This window comes from Neomonachus schauinslandi, chromosome 2, assembly GCF_002201575.2.
Source record: "Neomonachus schauinslandi chromosome 2, ASM220157v2, whole genome shotgun sequence".
Lineage (NCBI taxonomy): Eukaryota > Metazoa > Chordata > Mammalia > Carnivora > Phocidae > Neomonachus > Neomonachus schauinslandi.
Genome location: NC_058404.1, coordinates 48,929,700 through 48,947,921, shown reverse-complemented (window position 1 = coordinate 48,947,921; position 18,222 = coordinate 48,929,700). Strand labels below are relative to the sequence as shown.

Here is an 18,222-nt window from a genome sequence, read left to right as displayed (position 1 = left end):
AGCACAGCCCTGAGGTCTGCACCCATCGCTGGCTCCAACACTTCTGAGGTATCATGGTCATCATTGGAGACAATGCTCCACTATAAGGTTTCAGCTTCTTTTTAAGATTTATTTATTTATTTATTTGAGAGAGAGAGAGAGAGAGACAGAGGGCATGAGAGAGAGTGAGCATGAGCGGGGCGAAGGGCAGAGGGAGAGGGAGAAGCAGCCTCACCACTGAGCAAGGAGCCCAATGCGGGGCTTGATCCCAGGACCCCGGGATCATGACCTGAGCCGAAGGCAGACACTTAACAGACTGAGCCACCCAGGAGACCCAAGGTTTCAGCTTCTTAATGGCATTCTACACTGGGCCACACCATCTAGACCTCCCTCTCCCTTCACCTTGACTAGGGCAGACCTTCCCCCAGTTTCCTTTACCTGGTACCGCCAAGAGAACCAGCTCCCAGGAAATCCATGGCAGAGACACACAGCAGGTCCGGAGCCCAGCTCCACAAAATGCAGACGCACCCCAGGCTGTGAGAGGTGAACAGAAAGAGAGGTGAACAGAAAATGACCACAGCGCCAGGCTGGATAGAACCAGCTCGTCTTCTGCAGATCGCGCTGGGCCATCTCTGGGTACTGCCGGACCTCACAATTTCTCAGCCCAAGACCCCGATGCCAGGAGGAGATGTTCAAGAAGACACAACTGGCCAAACTGCAATAAAACTGGCAGCTTCTATAGGAACATAGGAGGCCTGAAAAGAAGGTTATAATGTTGGAAAAAAAAACAAAAACAAAAGCAAAACAACTTTGCCTTCCTCCCTAAGAGGCCCTAATAGTGTCAGAGTTTCCAGTACTGTTTGACTGGTCTGTCTTCCATATTTTAAACTGGGGCTGATTTTGTGCACAGCATAATATTCATGTTAACACGCAGAATACCAGGATTACTTTGTTAAAAACTGTTTTTCTCTTGAATGCAAAATCTTTTCCAAGCTTTGCTACACTTGGAGTGCTTTCTGGGCTGTGTGTCAGAGCCTGCTAGAGCTCCATGTCTGTGTTCTCTCCCTGGCACATGACAACATTTTCCAGACCTCCCCCCACTTCCTTGCAATGGGTGCGGCCATGGGACCAAGTTCTGGCCAATGGCCTATGAGAATGAAGAAATGTGTGCTACATCCTGGGCTTATATAAACCTCCCACGCGTGGTCCTCCCTCTTTTCCTATCTGCCCCTGAAGAGTTTGGGCCTCGGGTGAGGTAGAGCCAGCAGAAAGGAGATGGGCTACTTGATGACTGCATGGAGAGAGCCCACTTCTACCCCATACTGGACTGTCTGGCAAGCAAGGAATAAACTTGATGTTGAGCCACCGGAAGCTTGGGATGGTTTGTTTTAGTACTTAACCTATTCCAATTATTACCATGTGGTCTAAGCACATGAACTAAAGCAATATCCAATCAGAGTGCTCTATTTCCCCCAAAAAGTATCTCCAACTTTCTAATGGACATAAATGGGAAAAATAAGCTTTACGTATGGAAATTCACTTGGTACAATTCTATGTAGCTGCATCTCAGATTACTCCAAGCTCATGTTCTAACCGGAAGTTTCATTTATGATTCCCAGCGAGTTACTCTGCTCAAGAAAACATTAGGCTGACATTTCACAAACTCTTTCATGGTCTACAATCTTATCAGAATATGTTCCATAGTCTTCTCATTAGTACTTGGCAAAGGAAGGGATTTAACTTGAAATTCTATTCCTTATATTGAAAAGGGTTGCAGTACTGATGTCCAGGGAAATGATCCTAACATGCCCCAGCTCTAAATGGATCCTAAACTAAGAGTCTCCCTTTTGCTGCTCAGCATATGCACATACTTTCCCATCCTTTAAATGATATGTTAATAAAATTGCCATAAAGCCAGAAAACAAGAAAGACCTAACCCAGCTTGTGTGGCATTAGTATTCAGTGGAGATCGATGGAATAGTGCCCCACAGAGTGGGGCTTGGCTGGGACTCCCCAGAGGTCGCTGCCCCAGGCCTTTAATTTGGGGTGAAGACAGAGGGGGTGATAAAGCAGTTCTGATCACCCTCCTTCGAGGTCAAATGAGAAAGGTATTGAAACTGACTGGACCTGCGAGCCTCAAGAGGATTATGGAATAACCCTGTCTATGGGGTTGAAGACACAAGGTCACAGCCCAGATCCCAGGCCGAGAGCCCCTTGCTCATTGATACTGGAGACGAGGTCTGAAGGGACCTCATGAAGCGTTCACCCCTTCAGGAGTGCCCAGGGTTACAGGAGGGGCTGGGCTGACCCTGACAGTAGCTTTAGCCCTTTCTTACTACCCAGCTCACACTTATCGTTTCATGCCCACTTCACCATCGCTGCTAAACATTGCCCAATGCAGAGCCCATCTCCAGCGTGCTGGGGCACCGCCATCAGACAAAGACCCCATCCTGGGTTGTAACTGCAGGGGCTGGGGATGTGTATCTCACTAGACTGCAAAATTCCTGAGGTCTTAGAAGATACTCCATTCATCTCGGTATTTCTCTCTGTGCCCCGAAAACAACAAATACTCAATAAATCCTTGAGGGGCTGTCCTCTAAGCAGCAGGACTTCCCCTGGATCTGGAGACCTGCCCCATTCATGCCACCAGCTCTCTCCTTCATCAGCTACAGTTTATGGAGCACAGAGCTGCCGGGTACAATGCCCCATGGTCTACATACAGTATTTCAATGACAGTTGACCCTTGCACAATGTGGGGATAGGGGCACTGACCCCCACCCGCGTAGTCAAAAATAGCATGTAACTTCATTCCCCCAAAACTTAACTCCTACTAGCTTCCTATTGACTTGGAAGCCTTACCGATAGCAGTCGATGAACACCTATTTTGCATTATGTGTATTATATACTATAATCTTATAAAGTGAGCTAGAGAAAAGAAAACGTTCTTAAGAAAATCCTAAGGAAGACAAAATACATCTACAGCACTGTACTGTACAAAATCCTCAGATAAGTGGACCCATGCTGTTCAAACCCATGTTGTTCAAGGGTCAAGTGTAATCCATACAAGAACACTGAAGGGAGGTATTAGCATCACCTCATTATAAAGCTGTGTACACTGAGATTCAGAGTGATAAAAAAATGTGCCTAAATTTGCAAACTTAGTGCCGAAGCCAGGATTCACACTGGTTCTATCTGGCCCAAAGCAACTGTCCCATCTTGTTTTTTTATGAGCTGTTCTAGGTCTCTTCCCATTTAAATGGAACCAATGACAAATGAAGAAGGATTCCAAGGTGAATCCACAAAGACATTCTACCACCCTGCTCTGTATCCTGGCTGGCTCGGGAGTCGGGGCCGCTCTGCATGTGGCCTTGGCCTTGCCGTAGCCCTGACCACAGCTGTTTTAATGACTAATTCTGTCTCTTTATCCTCGCTACGGGTTCCTTGAGGATGGGTCTGTCTTGTTCCTCACTGCATCCCTCGTATCTGGCCCATGGCTGACACCACGGCAGTGCTTGATAAATACCTGCTGGATGAAAACAGGTTCTCCCCCAGATCACAGGCCAGACACAGATGCACGTCAGCACGCCCGGGCTACTCAAGGCCCCGTGTGACCCGTTTTTCCATGGGAGTCTGACCGCATCCGTACACTGCTTTTGTATATCCTAAGGCATGATCCATGTCTTGTGATTTTGGAGGAATGATTATATGGAGAAATGTTATTTCCCTATGAACAGCGGATGTTCAGCTACCCTTGATATTTAACAAATGTCTCTGCAGGCCATTGTAGGTGGGCTGGTCAGGGCGGACGCGGCTGACTGGGAGGGAGTGCTCACATACCTTTATTGGCACGTACCCATGGCTCGCATCGCTCGGATTGCACGGGATTGACAGAGGGGCTGTGGCTCCGAGAAGCTGGAAGGAAAAGGGGACATGGAGAGAGGGAGCAGCCTCCTTCTGTGAGAGGTTCTCAGACAGAGTTTCCCAAAGTCCAGAGTGCTGGCTCCAGGCATCTGTGTCACGGGCTCCTGCGTCCTCCAGGGGACTGCCCAGCCCTGTCCCTCTCCTGCAAGCACAGAGTTGTACTCATCTCCCCCTCTGTTTTAGTTCAGTGCAGCCCATGACCGGGTCCTTCGGACAGAAGAGCGTGGCCTGTCAGCCTGGCTCCTTAAAATCCCCACGCCGTTCTCTACATTCTCTACCGCCCCCCCGCCCCTGCCTTCCGGCTGAGAGCCTGGTGTGACCCGGGAGAACACAGCGGGGAAAGACGGTGGGTCCTCTGTCAAACCCAGGTCCTTGAACAGCTGCATGAAGCAAAGCCCCTGGCCACCACCGCCTGAACTTTACATCAGCAGGAAAGAAACACCACCTGCTCTAAAATGCTGAGCTTTCGTACTTCAAGGACTATAATCCTTCTCTATGGCAGTTCCTCAGGTGGTCACCCAGGCTCACATTGGACACCACCGGGAGCGCAAAGTTCACACAGCAGCCATCCCATCACTGTGTGGCTCTGCTGAAGGGTCTCTCCTTCACGCTGGCCAAAATCAGACTCTCTGGGCCTTTGGATTCGTCTGCTCCAGCTGCCATTACCATGCGCCACAGACTGGGTGACTGACACCACAGACATTTATGTCTCTCAGTTCTGGAAGCCGGGAGTCCAACACCTTGGTTGGTTCAGGCTTGGCTCCTCCTGAGTCCTCTCTCTTTGGCTTTGCACCTCCGCCCTGGGCCCTCACATGGTCTTTCTTAAGGGGCTTCTTTACCTTATTCATGTCAGGTTTCTTGAGACAGAAATGACAAAGGACAGGATGCTGACACATGTAAGCGAACTTATTCACAGGAAGGGACATATTAGCGACTCCTACTACTAGATCGCTCATCTTTAGTCCCAAATATGCGACCTAAGGAAGAAGTGGCTCCGACCTCTAAAGTGGGGGAAGTAAACCATGAAATTTATCTTCCTTTTTTAAACATGGAAGAGTCTGCCTGGATGTCCTCAGCGGGGGAATCAGAAGGCAAGCCCCCTATCTCCATCGTACCTGGGGAGGATTCAAGGTGTGGTGGGAGGGATGGGCAGCTGGGTGCCCTCTGATGGCAATGAGCCTTGTCCGGCCTGAGGGAGCCAAGACACTAACCAAGGACCAGGGTCCCTTGGGGCCCTTCTGCTGAGGTATCCCTGGCCTCCTAGGGGATGTCCTTCTCTTTCCAGGGGTGAGGGGATGGGGGTTTCCGGCTCTCACCGTTCTCCTGCTGTTTTTACAATTTACAAAGCCTATTCAGGACTGAGTCCCATAGCCTTCCTGAGAGAGAAGAGGCAAGTCTCCTCCATTTAAAAAGGAATAGTTCTCATTCTTCCTTGTATCCTCCCCCTACTCTGGAGAAGACAGGTGAGGCATGGCTTACTTTCCCGATTATGGGACAGTTTTCTGTGACTCGTATGTGACGAGGGGACAACTAGTAAGTGGGACAAGCAGGTGGATGCTGGGATTCCAAGTCTGGTGTTTTCTGCTCTGTTGCATGAGACTTCCAGGCTTGCTGAAGGACAGATCAAGCTTGGGCAAGACAGTTTATGGCTGTGAAGTCATCAGATAGATTTTATTTATTCGTTAAAGATGGAAAGTCAGGGGCACCTGGGTGACTCAGCCAGTTAAGCGTTTGCCTTCAGCTCAGGTCATGATCTCAGGGTCCTGTGATCAAGCCCTGCATTGGGCTCCCTGCTCAGAGGGGAGCCTGCTTCTCCCTCTCCTTCTGTCCCTCCCCCCACTCATGCTCACTCTGTCTCAAATAAATAAAATCTTAAAAAAAAAAAAAAGATGAGATGGGTTAGCCCAGTGATGGGTATTAACGAGGGCACGTACCGCATGGAGCACTGGGTGTTATACGAAAGCAATGAATCATGGAACACTACATCAAAAACTAATGATGTATTGTATGGTGACTAACATAATAAAATAAAATAAAATAAAAAAGATGAAAAGTCATTTGTCCCTATCGTGGGGGGCTAAATTGTGTCCCCTCCAAATTCATCGGTTGAAGTCTTAACCTCCAGGGCCTCAGAATGTGACTATGTTTGTAGATAAGGTCTTTAAAGAGGTCATTACAGTTAGAGGAGGTCACTGGAGTCAGAATCCAATCTGGCCAGTGTCCTTGCAAAAGAAGAGGACATTTGGACACACCCGGGGGAAGACCATGTGAAGACACGGGGAGAATGTGGCCATCTACAAGCCAAGGAGAGAGGTCTTGGAAGGAACTGCCCTTGCCAACACCTTAATCTTGGGACTTCTGGCCTCCTCGTGAGACTGTTGTCTCGACCATCCAGTCTGTGTATTTTATGGCAGCTCAGGGAAACGGACACAGTGCCCTTTGAGAAAAAGTTGGGATGGCTGCGCCGTCCAGCTAGCTCAGCCAGGTGTATGCGCCCCCCCCCCGCCCCCCCCCCACCCCCCGCCCATCGTACATGGGCGTGTACATCGTACCTCCCCAGGTACGATGCATTGCATTCCTGCAAAAGCCTTGTGTAACTGGCCCTGGGACTCTGGGGCTCAGTGGGATGGAGATCTTAGGTAAACTCAAAATAACAAAAGGGGCCTCGGCTCTGGCACCACAGGCTAATCCCCAGGCAGCCCCCTTGGGGCATCATTAAGGGCGTCCCATCCTCTCTGAGGGATGGTTTAAACCACTCCACCGAGTCCCAGCAATATAACCAGGCAGACCAGGTGAGGACTGTGCTCCCTACCCCCACTGGGGCAGACCTAATAGCTAAATTCTCGATATTTACTCTAAAAAGTCAAGTCTAAAAATAAAAATATTTTTTTAACTTAAAACATTAAAATAAATAGATAAATAAATACAGTGAAGTCTGGTGGCTTTGAAAGCTTCGCTCCTGCCTTGGGTCTTGGTTCCTCCGACTCTGACTGGTATGGATTCTTGCTCTCAGAGCATCGCTTCTCTGCTCATGACGGCAGAGAAAGAAACAAGAAGTTCTTCAGGGACAGCATGCTGAAGGCCCATCGGGGAGCAGCGAACTCCCTGAACCGGTCCCCCTCTCGCCTGCTGTGTCTCCTGCAGCCCTAACACAGAGAAGGGGCAGGAAACCCGACCCAGTGCAACCCAGAGAGTTACCTGCACCCCAGTTACTTTCTCCAGTTCTGCCAGGGCTGTGTCTGTGTCACGGACGAGGATGGTGACCATCCCCAAGTCACGGGCCGGCTTCAGATTAGCCCCAACGTCATCCAAGAACACAACCTGAATCCAAATAGCAGGGACACTAGCATCACTTTAATCCAAAGCAAAACTCACCAGTGAGGGACAGCACTGGAAAGACACACATTAAAATGTGAATAGTGGTTACTTTATGACGACAAGGTGAAGAATTATGTTTTCCTCCACATATCTGTTTACTCTTAAAATTAAAAATATTGAATCACATCAGCGTACCCATAAACACACAGAGAGATGTACAGATTCCCACACACACTTGTGGGTTTCAGCCTGAATTCTGAAACTGTAAGAAAATTAAGGAAGGATATAAAGTTATCAGGGTGATATTAAAATTCATCTAGGAAATGGGGCGCCTGGGTGGCTCAGTCGTTAAGCGTCTGCCTTCGGCTCAGGTCATGATCCCAGGGTCCTGGGATCGAGCCCCGCATCGGGCTCCCTGCTCGGCGGGCAGCCTGCTCCTCCCTCTCCCACTCCCCCTGCTTGTGTTCCCTCTCTCGCTGTGTCTCTCTCTGTCAAATAAATAAAATCTTTTAAAAAAAAAAAAAATTCATCTAGGAAATCAACATGTATGAACAGATAAAAAAAATCTGGAAAAGAACTGTAATGATACTAAAACAAATTATGAAGCTACAAAAGGTAAAATTAAAAAAAAAGTGGGGAGCTAGAAGAGATATAGACATATCAAATGAAATAGAAGAGAGTCGAGGAATGAACCCAAATATAAATGACAATTTGTGTTGTCCACCTCGTGAGGAAAAATAGTACTTAAAAGATTATATAATTATTTTAACTGTTTGGGGGAAAACAGTGGATGCTTCCTTCACATCTTCCCCCAAAAGAAATTCTGAATGGATCAAATATTTAAATTTTAAAATAAAAAAAAATCCTTAAAGTTGTAGAATAAAGCATAAGTGCATTATCATCTTGGATTAGGGCAGGCCCAGACTTCTAAGCAGCTCATCTGACAACCCAAAAGCCAGAAATGAGAAGACATTTATTTATAGGTATACTAAAATTCAAAGCACTGTTACAAGGCTTAATCCAGGGGTTGAGAAGAGCAGGAGCAAAGTTTAAGAGGAGAGAGGAAGGGTTCTGGGATTGAGCCTGGTAAGGATTCCCCGTGAGGAAGTTTAGGGTTTCATCTGATCAGTTTGTGGATGAGGTGGGGCCAACAAGAAAGGGTCAGAAACATCAGGGAAAGGTATTTAATCTTGGTCTAATTGCCTTTTTGAAAATTAGAGGTGGGGAATACAAGGGAAACAGAATTTTAGAATAGATACTTAGAGACAGTATGAAGACAGAATTTAGGGGTTCCTAGAGGAGATAGCTCTAATATTGGAGCCCACTTCCACTCACCCTTTGGTAGGGTGACCATGACCCTTACCAGCCTTGTGGTCTTGGGAAAATCTCCCAGGGTCTACGTTTCTTTATAGGCAAACTAAGGCAGCTGGTCTAGCAGTTTTGACAATACCTGTTTTGACCTATAAAAGCCACAGAGAGGGGCCACATGCCCATCTCTTGTAGAATGTTCTAGACTGAAGGGACAGGTAAAGTCCTTCAGAAGTCCTGGCCTGGGAGAGTGGGAACCTGCCACTGGACCTAGAATCAAACCACCAGGCCCCAGATGTCCTCCATCTGCTCACTCCTTCTCAATTTTTCTTATTTGCAATATCTCTAGAACATTCTTTTTCACTAAAGGAAGTGTCTACATACCTCACTGGGGCTGGCCTTCATGGTGTCCAGCACGAACCTGTAGATCTGCGGATCAGGCTTGGCCATTCTGATCCTGCACGACTCTATCAGGAAGTCAAAGTGCGGCCTCAGCTGACACAGCAGCTGGGCCAGGCTGCCCCTCTGAGCGCTGTCATCCAGCCAGTTGTTGGTGAGGATGCAGGTTGTATATCCTGAATGAGAAGTCACCAGTGACTAGACCAGATACAGAACTTTGCTCCAAGAAGCTCAGGATAACCCCACAGGGAACCCCAAAGAAGGGGCCACGCAGGGTTCTTCTTTGCATCAACTTCTTGATGCCCAGCTTCTAAACTGACAGATGGGACAAGAATCATCTTTACCCATAAGCACCTCCTGACACAGAGACAGGAGAGTAAGCAGACCGGGTACATGAAGGGCTTTCAGAAGCACTGATAGAAACACTACATCCCTTAATTCCTTGCAATTGTAGAGCAAGAGGTTGTGATCTTCATCAGCTCATGTGATCCTTACCACTTCTGGATTAGGCAGGACAGATCTTACCAGATGAGCAAACAGAAGCTCAGACAAATGTGGAGCTTCCCAGAGCCACACAGTGAAGGCAGAACTGGGCCAGGCCCAGAATCCTGCCTTTGGACTGCCCCTCCAGTGCTCCTTCCAAGTCTATGTTACTGAAAACTCTGCTCGACTATCTTTCAAAATTCTTGCCTTGGCTGTCGGAGACTGCATTCCCATTTCAAAACTAGAGGAATGTCAGCAGAAATGGCATTATCCCTGGCTTTCTCCCCCTAACCAAGAAGGGCAAGAAGCAGGGGGTGCTGGAAACAAGGCACTGATGAGTCAGTGGTGAGACCCTTTCCATGGAACATGAGTGAGAAACATGGACATGGGATGGCTTAGCCATGACCAGGTAAGTCTGCTGATAAGTGGGTAGAATGATTTCGAATATACCTGTGAAGAAGAGCTGGGCTCCAAAACTACATAAATCCCTACTGGATGAACATGAGCTCATGTCCCAGACCATTTGACATCATCTGAATTCATGTCAGCCAGCTCATAGCTCAGTCACTTTGACATTCAGAGGCTGAGACAATCACAGTTGCTTAAAAGGCCTTGATTTTCAATCACTGTGACAAGAGGTTGGGTCATTACTAGTGTCACTGGAGGGAGAGAACTTTGCTCACAACGCAGTCTCTGGCACACACTGCTTTATTAAATAAAATTCTTTCATTTTTTTTTTCCCAGCTATTCTGATAGTGCTATTTTTTGCCATTTGATAAAACTTACTTCAGGGCTATGTTTTTAAGAATGGCTTTCCATCAAGGTCCAGAAGATCTGTGCTCTCGGAACACATATAGATGTATTCTGACCTAACACACCCAAGGGCTCTAGTGTGGTTGGTTCAGAGAACGGCCAGTATTGGATCCTTACCCTTCTTTCTGAGGGCAAGAGCTGCCTGAAGCATGGGGTGGTTGATCTTTCTTGCTGCAGCCGCCTTGCCAAAGATCTGGCTTACAGAGAAATTCTCAGGGAGGCGGATTCCAGAGTCCTCAGAACATTTCCTGCAGTCTTCTTCCATGAGTGGCACCCACTGTAAGAGTGAATTGATGAGGGACGATCAATTGGTACCATCCTTTGGAAAAGCTTTTGGCAGCATTTACTAAATCTGATCATATGCATTCTGAGCCAGCAATTCCGCTCCTAGACCCACACCCAATGGAAATGTCTACATATGTTCACCAAAAAGACATGTTTGTGTATGCACTTGCAGGAGCATTATTTCCAAGAGCCCTGAAACTACAAGCTACACAAATGCCCCTGTTTATGGGCTGAATGGGGTTCCCCCAAAATTCATGTTGAAGTCTTAAGCCCTCACACCTCAGAAAGTGATTGTCCTTGAAGGTAGGGTCTTTAAAGAGGTGATTAAGGTAAAATGAGGTCATGAGTGGGCCCTAATCTAATCTGACTGGTGTCCTTGTAAGAACAGGAGATTAGGACACACATACACACACACACAGGAAAGACTGCGAAGACACAAAAGATGGCCACTACAAGATAAGAAGAGAGACCTCAGAAAAAACCAACCCTGCCAATACCTTGATCTTGGGCTTCTAGGCTCCAGAGCTATGAGAAAATAAATTTCTATTGTTTAAACCACCCAGTCTGTGGTATTTTGTTATGGCGGCCCTGGGTAACTAATACACTTATTAGCAGCAAAATGGATTGTGATATGTTTATACACTATCATAGCAGCACTATTTGTAATAGTTCAAACTGAAAACTACCCAAACCCCAATAGCAGAATGATAGAGAGCTCATAAATAAACCCATGCATACATATATGGTCAATTAATTTACAACAAAGAAACCAAGAATATACAATGGGGAAAGGACAATCTCTTCAATAAATGGTGTTGGGAAATCTGGACAGCCACATGCAAGACAATGAAACTTGACCACTTCACCATACACAAAAATCAACTGAAAATGGATGAAAGACTTCAACACAAGACCTGACACCATAAAACCCCTAAAAGAAAATGTAGGTGGTAAGTTCCTTGACATAGGTTTTGCTGATGATTTTTTGAATCTGACAACAAAAGCAAAGCAACAAAAGCAAAAATAAACTATTAGGACTACATCAAAATAAAAAGCTTTTGCACAGCGACGGAAGCCATCAACAAAACAAAAAGGCAACCTACTGAATGGGAGAAGATATTTGCAAATGATATATCTGATAAGGGGCTGATATCCAAAATATATAAAGAACTCATACAACCTAACGGCAAAAAAAGCAAATAACTTGATTAAAAAATGTATGGAAGACCCGAAAAGACATTTTTTCCAAAGAAGACATACAGGTGGCCAACAGACACATGAAAAGATGTTCAACATGACTAATCATCAGGGAAATGTACATCAAAACCACTGTGAGATATCACCTCATACCTATTAGAATGGCTATTATCAAAAAGACAAGAAATAACAAATGTTGGTGAAGACGTAGGGAAAAGGGAACACTCGCACACTGTTGGTGGGAATGTAAATTGGTGCAGCCATTATGGAAAACAGTTTGGAGGTTCCTCAAAAAATTAAAACTAGAACTACCCTATGATCCAGCAATTCCACTTTGGGTATTTATCCAAAGAAAACAACAACACTAACTCAAAAAGATATCTGCACGCCCCCCCCCCCCCATGTTCACTGCAGCATTATTTATAATAGCCAAGATGTGGAAACAACCTAGATGCCCATCAATGGATGAATGAATGTATAAAGAAAATGTGGTATATAACTTTAATGGAATATTATTCAGCCATAAAAAAGAACAAAATCTTGCCATTTGTGACAATCTAGATGAACATCGAAGGCATTATGCTACGTGAAATAAGTCTGATAGAGAAAGACAAATACTGTCTGATCTCTCTTATATGTGGGAATTAAATCAGAAACAGAAACAAAAACAAAAAATACAAAAAAAGCCAAACTTATAGATACAGAGAATGTGGTTGCCAGAGGCAGGTGGTGGGGGACGGGGTGGGAGAAATGGGTGAAGGGGGCCAAAAGATAAAAAGAAAAAAAAAAAGATACAAATGCCAAAACTGATGCAAGATAAAATATAAAATGTGAGTAGACTAAAACCATTAATGAAATTGGAAAAATAATGGAAGTATTCACCTTTCCGTAAAAATAATAAAACTCTTGCAGCCTTAGATTGTTACACAAAGAAAAAAAAATAATATATATATATATAGTTAAGTGGGAGAGTTACATAAGTAGATTTGCATTATAGGGAGGTCATCCCAGGAACAGTGAGGAGGATTGGAGGAAGGGAGAATAATTAGAAGAGAATTTTCACAAGTTCTCACCATCACCATCCACCTACCAGCATTAGTGGCCAAGAACTCCATCTTCCCTTCTGTTACCATGGATAATGGTCCATTGCTCTTATCAAAGCTCAGCCCCTCCATCTAGATTCCATCCCTTTCTGTTTCAAGGACGTGGCTCCAGTGGGTCTCCCTTCCTCATTCCTTTATCAGCAATCTCCCTCGCTATGGGACCATTGCCATCAGCATGTAAGCATATTGTTATCATAAAGAAAACCTCTTTCTTGACCTTATCCCCTCCTTCTACTGCCCCATTTTTCTACCCCACTTTGTATCAAAACTTCACATAGTCTTCAAACCGTTTCTCTCATTCTTTCTTGAACATAGTCTGATCAGGCTTTGACCTCCACATTCCACATTCCACCCTCTCTCGCCAAGGTTATCAGTGACCTCCATGTTGTGTTGCTGTATCTAATGGGCACTTGCCAGCCTTCATTTTGCCTGACCCATCAGCTGCATCAACACAGATGGCCACTCTCTTCATCTGAAACTTGATAAATCCTTGGCTTTCAGGACTCCACACCCTCCTAATTTTTCTCTTATGGGTGGAGATTCATTCTCCATCTCTCAATCCTGGGTCCCCCTCATCAACCTGACCTTTAATACTAGAGTACCCGGGATTCTGGATTCTCCATTTATACTCCCTTTCTCAGTGATCACACTGAGTCCAGTGGCATTAAAAATGCCATCTATATGCTGTGTGTGTGTGTGTGTGTGTGTAAGATGTTCCTTCAACTCTGGGTTTGTATATGCAGCTACCTCTTGCATGCTCTATTTGGAGATCAATAGGCATTTCAAACTGAAATATCCCAAATCGGGCACCTGATTTCCCAGCCCCAGAGCAGCGAACAGCAACTGATAACTGTCAGTTGGTTCTGGTCAGAAACGTTTGTTATCCTTCATTCCTCTCTCATACTCATACTCAATCTATCAGGAAGGCCTGTGGAATCTATTGTCAAAATATTCCAGACTTGGATCACTTTTTACTGCTTCCACCAATATTACCTTAGTCCAAGCTACCACCATCTCTCACCCAGATCTTCCAATAGCTTCCTTAATTAGTCTATAATGATCCTTGCCCTTTTGGTCTATTTATGCAGCAGCAAGAATGAGGTTTTAAAAATATCAGTCAGGAGGTGGATTTGAGGCTTGCCTTCCCATCTCCTTGTCTGGCTGCCTCTCGAATAAACCTTTTCCTTGGGACGCCTGGGTGGCTCAGTGGGTTAAGCGTCTGCCTTTGGCTCGGGTCATGATCCCAGTGTCCTGGGATCGAGTCCTGCATGGGGCTCCTTGCTCAGCAGGAAGCCTGCTTCTCCCACTGCCTGCCACTCCCCCTGCTTGTGCTTGTTCATGCGTGCTCTCTCTCTCTCTCCCCCTGACAAATAAATAAATAAAATAAAATTTTAAAAATCCCTTTTCCTTGCTGCAAATATATATACATAATGTCACTTCACTGCTCCAAATCTCCCAATGCCTTTCCATCTCAGGGTGAAAAAAAAATGGATAAACAGATCAGAGTATCTTCATACAATGGAATATCATGCAGCGATGAGAATAAAACTATTTATGACTGCATACAATGACATCTATGATTCTCACAAATACAATGTTGAGGAAAAGATGCCAGATACAAAAGATTTATCGGTGTGGTTCCATTTGCATAAAGTACAAAATAGGTAAAAGTGATCTCTAAGGTTGGAAGTCAGGATGGTTAGTTACTCTTGGAGGGGTAGCATTAGAAGGTGTGTAAGTGGGGTGCCCATGGTGCTGATTATGTTTTATTTCTTAATCTGGGTGCCAGTGACATGGGTGCATTCAGTTTGTGTGAAAATTCATTAAACTGTATACTTTGTGTACTTTTCTGTTTGTATTGTACACACAAATGAGAAAAAATTTCCCACCCAGGTGCCCATATACACAAATGAAAAATTAAAAGACGACATTCATTTTCAAGACATGATTTCTGAAGACAAATTGAACCTAAGTAGCCTTTGTCATAATATATAGTTGGCCCTTGAATAACGTGGGGGTTGAGAACCCTAACCCCCCACATTGTTGAAAATCCACATATAATTTTTGACTCCCCAAAAGCTTAACTACTAATAGCCTACTGTTGACCAGAAGCCTTACCAATCACATAGAGTTGATTAATATATATTTTATATGTTATATGTATTATATACTGTGTTCTCATAATAAAGTAAGGCAGAGAAAAGAAAATGTTATTAAGAAAATCAAATGGAAGAGGAAAACGTGGTTACAGCACTGTATGTGTATTTATTGAAAAAAAAAAAAAATCCATGGATAGGTAGACCCGTGAGTTCAAATTCATGTTGTTCAAGGATCAACTGCAATTTGCTATTTCAGACCTCATCTGCTAACCATTCAAGTTACCTAGAAGCTACATACGGATGAAAGAAGTCAAAACGGGTGCAGGGTTTTCATAGCAATTACTAGAATTTCACTCTATAATTCCTATGTTCATTGAAAACACATTGTACTTCCTTCTTTCCTTCTCTTCCAACAATATTACTGCAGATTTCTTATTGACTTCACATTTATTCTCAGCAGTATCATTAGTTTTTCAGTCACCAGCCACTGTGTGTGTGCAAGCACGCGTGCATACACGTGCGCTCTGTGCCTTCACAGAAAAGGCGGACTCCTGCTTTCTCCTACAGTGGGCCCTAAGTTCTCTGACAGACCGATAGGTGGCTCTAATTCATAAAAAGTGTTAAAATATAGACCATGTTCTCTGTGTGCTTATAGATTCTCAATAGCCTTTCTTCTTCCAGACACTGAGAATTCAAATGGTTTCAGATCCTGATTACTTTGTTAAAAACCAGTGGAGGTTGTAGTCACAATGGTAACTGTTATTTATTTAGCACTTGCTGTGTGCCAGGCACCATGCGAGACACTTTCCTAGCTTCCTAACTATCCATGAAGTAGACTGTAGATCACCCTCATTTTACAGATGGCAAGACTGGGCCTTTGGGAGGTTAAGCAACTTGCTGGGGGGACACGGTCTGTAAGTGGGAGCTGTGATTCAAATCCTGCTCTCTGACTCCAAAGCCCACCCATTATCCAGTTATTACTTAACAACCCCTCCCCACAATTGGCCCTGTCTGAAAACAGCTACTCTCAAGATGACAACTATCAACAACAACAGAACAAATAAACAACAAAACAAAGACTGACGAGGATTGGTGAAGATGTGGACGAACTGGAAATCTTGTGCACTGCTCAGAGGAATGCAAACTGGGGTAGCCACTCTGGACAACAGGATGGAGGGTCCTTAAAAAAAATTAAAAACAGATCTACTGTATGATCCAGCAATCCCACTTCTGGGTCTATACCCAGAAGAACTGAAAGCAAGGTGTCACGCAGATATTCGCACACCCATATTCACAGTGGTATTATTCACAATAACCAAAAGATGGAAGCAACCCCAGTGTCCATTAACAGAAGAATGGACAAACAAAATGTGGTCTATCCATACAATGGAAAACTATCCATCCTTAAAAAGGAAAGAAAGCCTTTCACATGCCACAGCATGGATGAACTTTTAAGACATCATCCAAGGGAAATAAGCCAGGCACAAAAGGACAAATATTGCATGATCCTACTTCTCTAATGTGGCTAGAGTAGCCGCATACATGGAGACAGGAAGGTTGCCAGAGGCTGGGGGAAAAGAAGAATGGGAGTTTTTGTTTAAGGGGTATAGGATTTTAGTTTTGCAAGATGAAGAGTTCTGGAAATGGATGGTGGTGATGGCTTCACAATGTGAATATACTTTACATTACACAATTACATACTTAAAAGTGATCAAGGTGATAAATTTTGTATTATGTGTATTTTATCACCATTTAAGAAGAAAAAAAAAAAAGCTACTCTGCCTGGTATAGATTTTCAAGGGGTTGGCAATTTTCCAGTCATGGGGTGGATCCTGCAAAGAGACAATAAGCCAGTCTTAACTATCTCTCTGTGGGTCTCTAAGCCCCCATCCCAGTCCTACGACGGAAGTGCTAGACGGGGTACATCGATGAAGCAAACATGGGTCTGCCGTCAGAGAGCTTCTAGTCAGTGCGGGAGATGGGCATGTGGGCACAGAATGCCTTCTTGAGGGGGTCTATGAAGTGTCCCTTTACCTGGGAAAACGTGATCTCTCCCCTCATGAGGCGGGCACTGGAGCCATCTGGGCCTCCTCTCCTGAAAGCTTCTTTCAGAAAGCCTCTGGAAGACACAAAGGAACAACAGCATGGATGTTTGGAAGACTTCATCATAGCAGCATGTAGGGGACAGACACTATTTCTATCCATAGACAAACTGCTGTTAGAAAGGCATTCTGCCAGGGAGGGGGAAAGGCAATGTTCAAGTTGGGATCTTAGCCTGAAAAAGCAACCTAACCAGGATGTGAGACCATAAACTAAATGATGAATATGCTGGCAGGTGAAGCAGCCCATGGGGGACCACCTAACAGAAACTCTTCAACTGTTAGTACTTCTGGCTTTGCCACTTAAGGGACAAACTCAAGACTGGATATGCATTCACTCCCATCTTCAGCTCATTTGCACAAGGCACTGCTCCAAAGGACTGCTTTATTAATACATATTCTTCAAAGGGAATGAAATATTTTTTTCTTGTTTCGATTCTGAACATACAGTTTCTATTTCATTTTAACCTTATTTAATTTTTAAAAAGTTTCCCATGTTATGAGCTAAATTGTACCCCCCCACCTCCAATTCATATGTCAAAGTCCTAATCCCCAATACTTCAGAATGTGACTGTATTTGGAGACAGGGCCTTTAAAGAGGTGATTACATTAAAATGAGATCATTAAGGTGGGCCCTATGTAATGAGTGGTGTCCTGAGGAGGAAATCAGGACACAGACCTGAACAGAGGGAAGACCACGTGAGGACACAGGTAGAAGGCGGCCATCTACAAGCCTAGGAGAGAGGCCTCAGGAGAAACCAACCCTGCCGCCATCTTGATCTTGGACTTCTAGCCTCTGGAACTACTGTTGAACCCACCCAGTCTGTGGTACTTGGTTATGGCAGCACTAGCCATCTAACACACCTCAGCTCATATTCATTCCCTGTACACAGACCCAAGGAGTAGCAGACACAGAGGGAGAGAGACAAGCTCATTACCCTCTCACCTCCTTACATTACAAAATACAAGTTTCTATTCCATTTTCTTGATAATATTCCCACCCCCTGTGGTGGATCTGCTACCTTCACATGGCCAGCTGGGTGTCATCGGACAGATAAAGGATGGTATGTATGTGACACACACACACACACACACACACCTCCACCCCCTTGCACCGCCAGCGGATGTTGATAATCCATTACCACATCCGATTCCACTGAGTCCAGACACTCATGTGCAATCCTTAATATAGTGCCCCAGGCAAATATTTACAATGCA

At 44.9% G+C, this 18,222-nt stretch overlaps 1 protein-coding gene across 4 annotated transcripts in view; it reads right to left on the bottom strand.

The window, feature by feature from the left end:
* Nucleotides 1–18,222, bottom strand: part of EPHX2 (epoxide hydrolase 2) — a 70,505-nt gene that overhangs the window by 39,251 nt on the left and 13,032 nt on the right. For 2 of the 4 annotated variants that reach the window (XM_021698826.1, XM_044912849.1), the window contains exons 2-7: nucleotides 16,940–17,024; nucleotides 10,339–10,498; nucleotides 8,911–9,101; nucleotides 7,099–7,221; nucleotides 3,817–3,891; nucleotides 418–513 (exon numbers count right to left, since the gene is read on the bottom strand). In XM_021698826.1, the coding sequence (XP_021554501.1) occupies nucleotides 418–513; nucleotides 3,817–3,891; nucleotides 7,099–7,221; nucleotides 8,911–9,101; nucleotides 10,339–10,498; nucleotides 16,940–17,024 (730 nt within the window). The remainder of the gene's footprint in view (nucleotides 1–417; nucleotides 514–3,816; nucleotides 3,892–7,098; nucleotides 7,222–8,910; nucleotides 9,102–10,338; nucleotides 10,499–16,939; nucleotides 17,025–18,222) is intronic. The other 2 variants (XM_021698827.1, XM_021698829.1) reach the window with 2 other exon arrangements.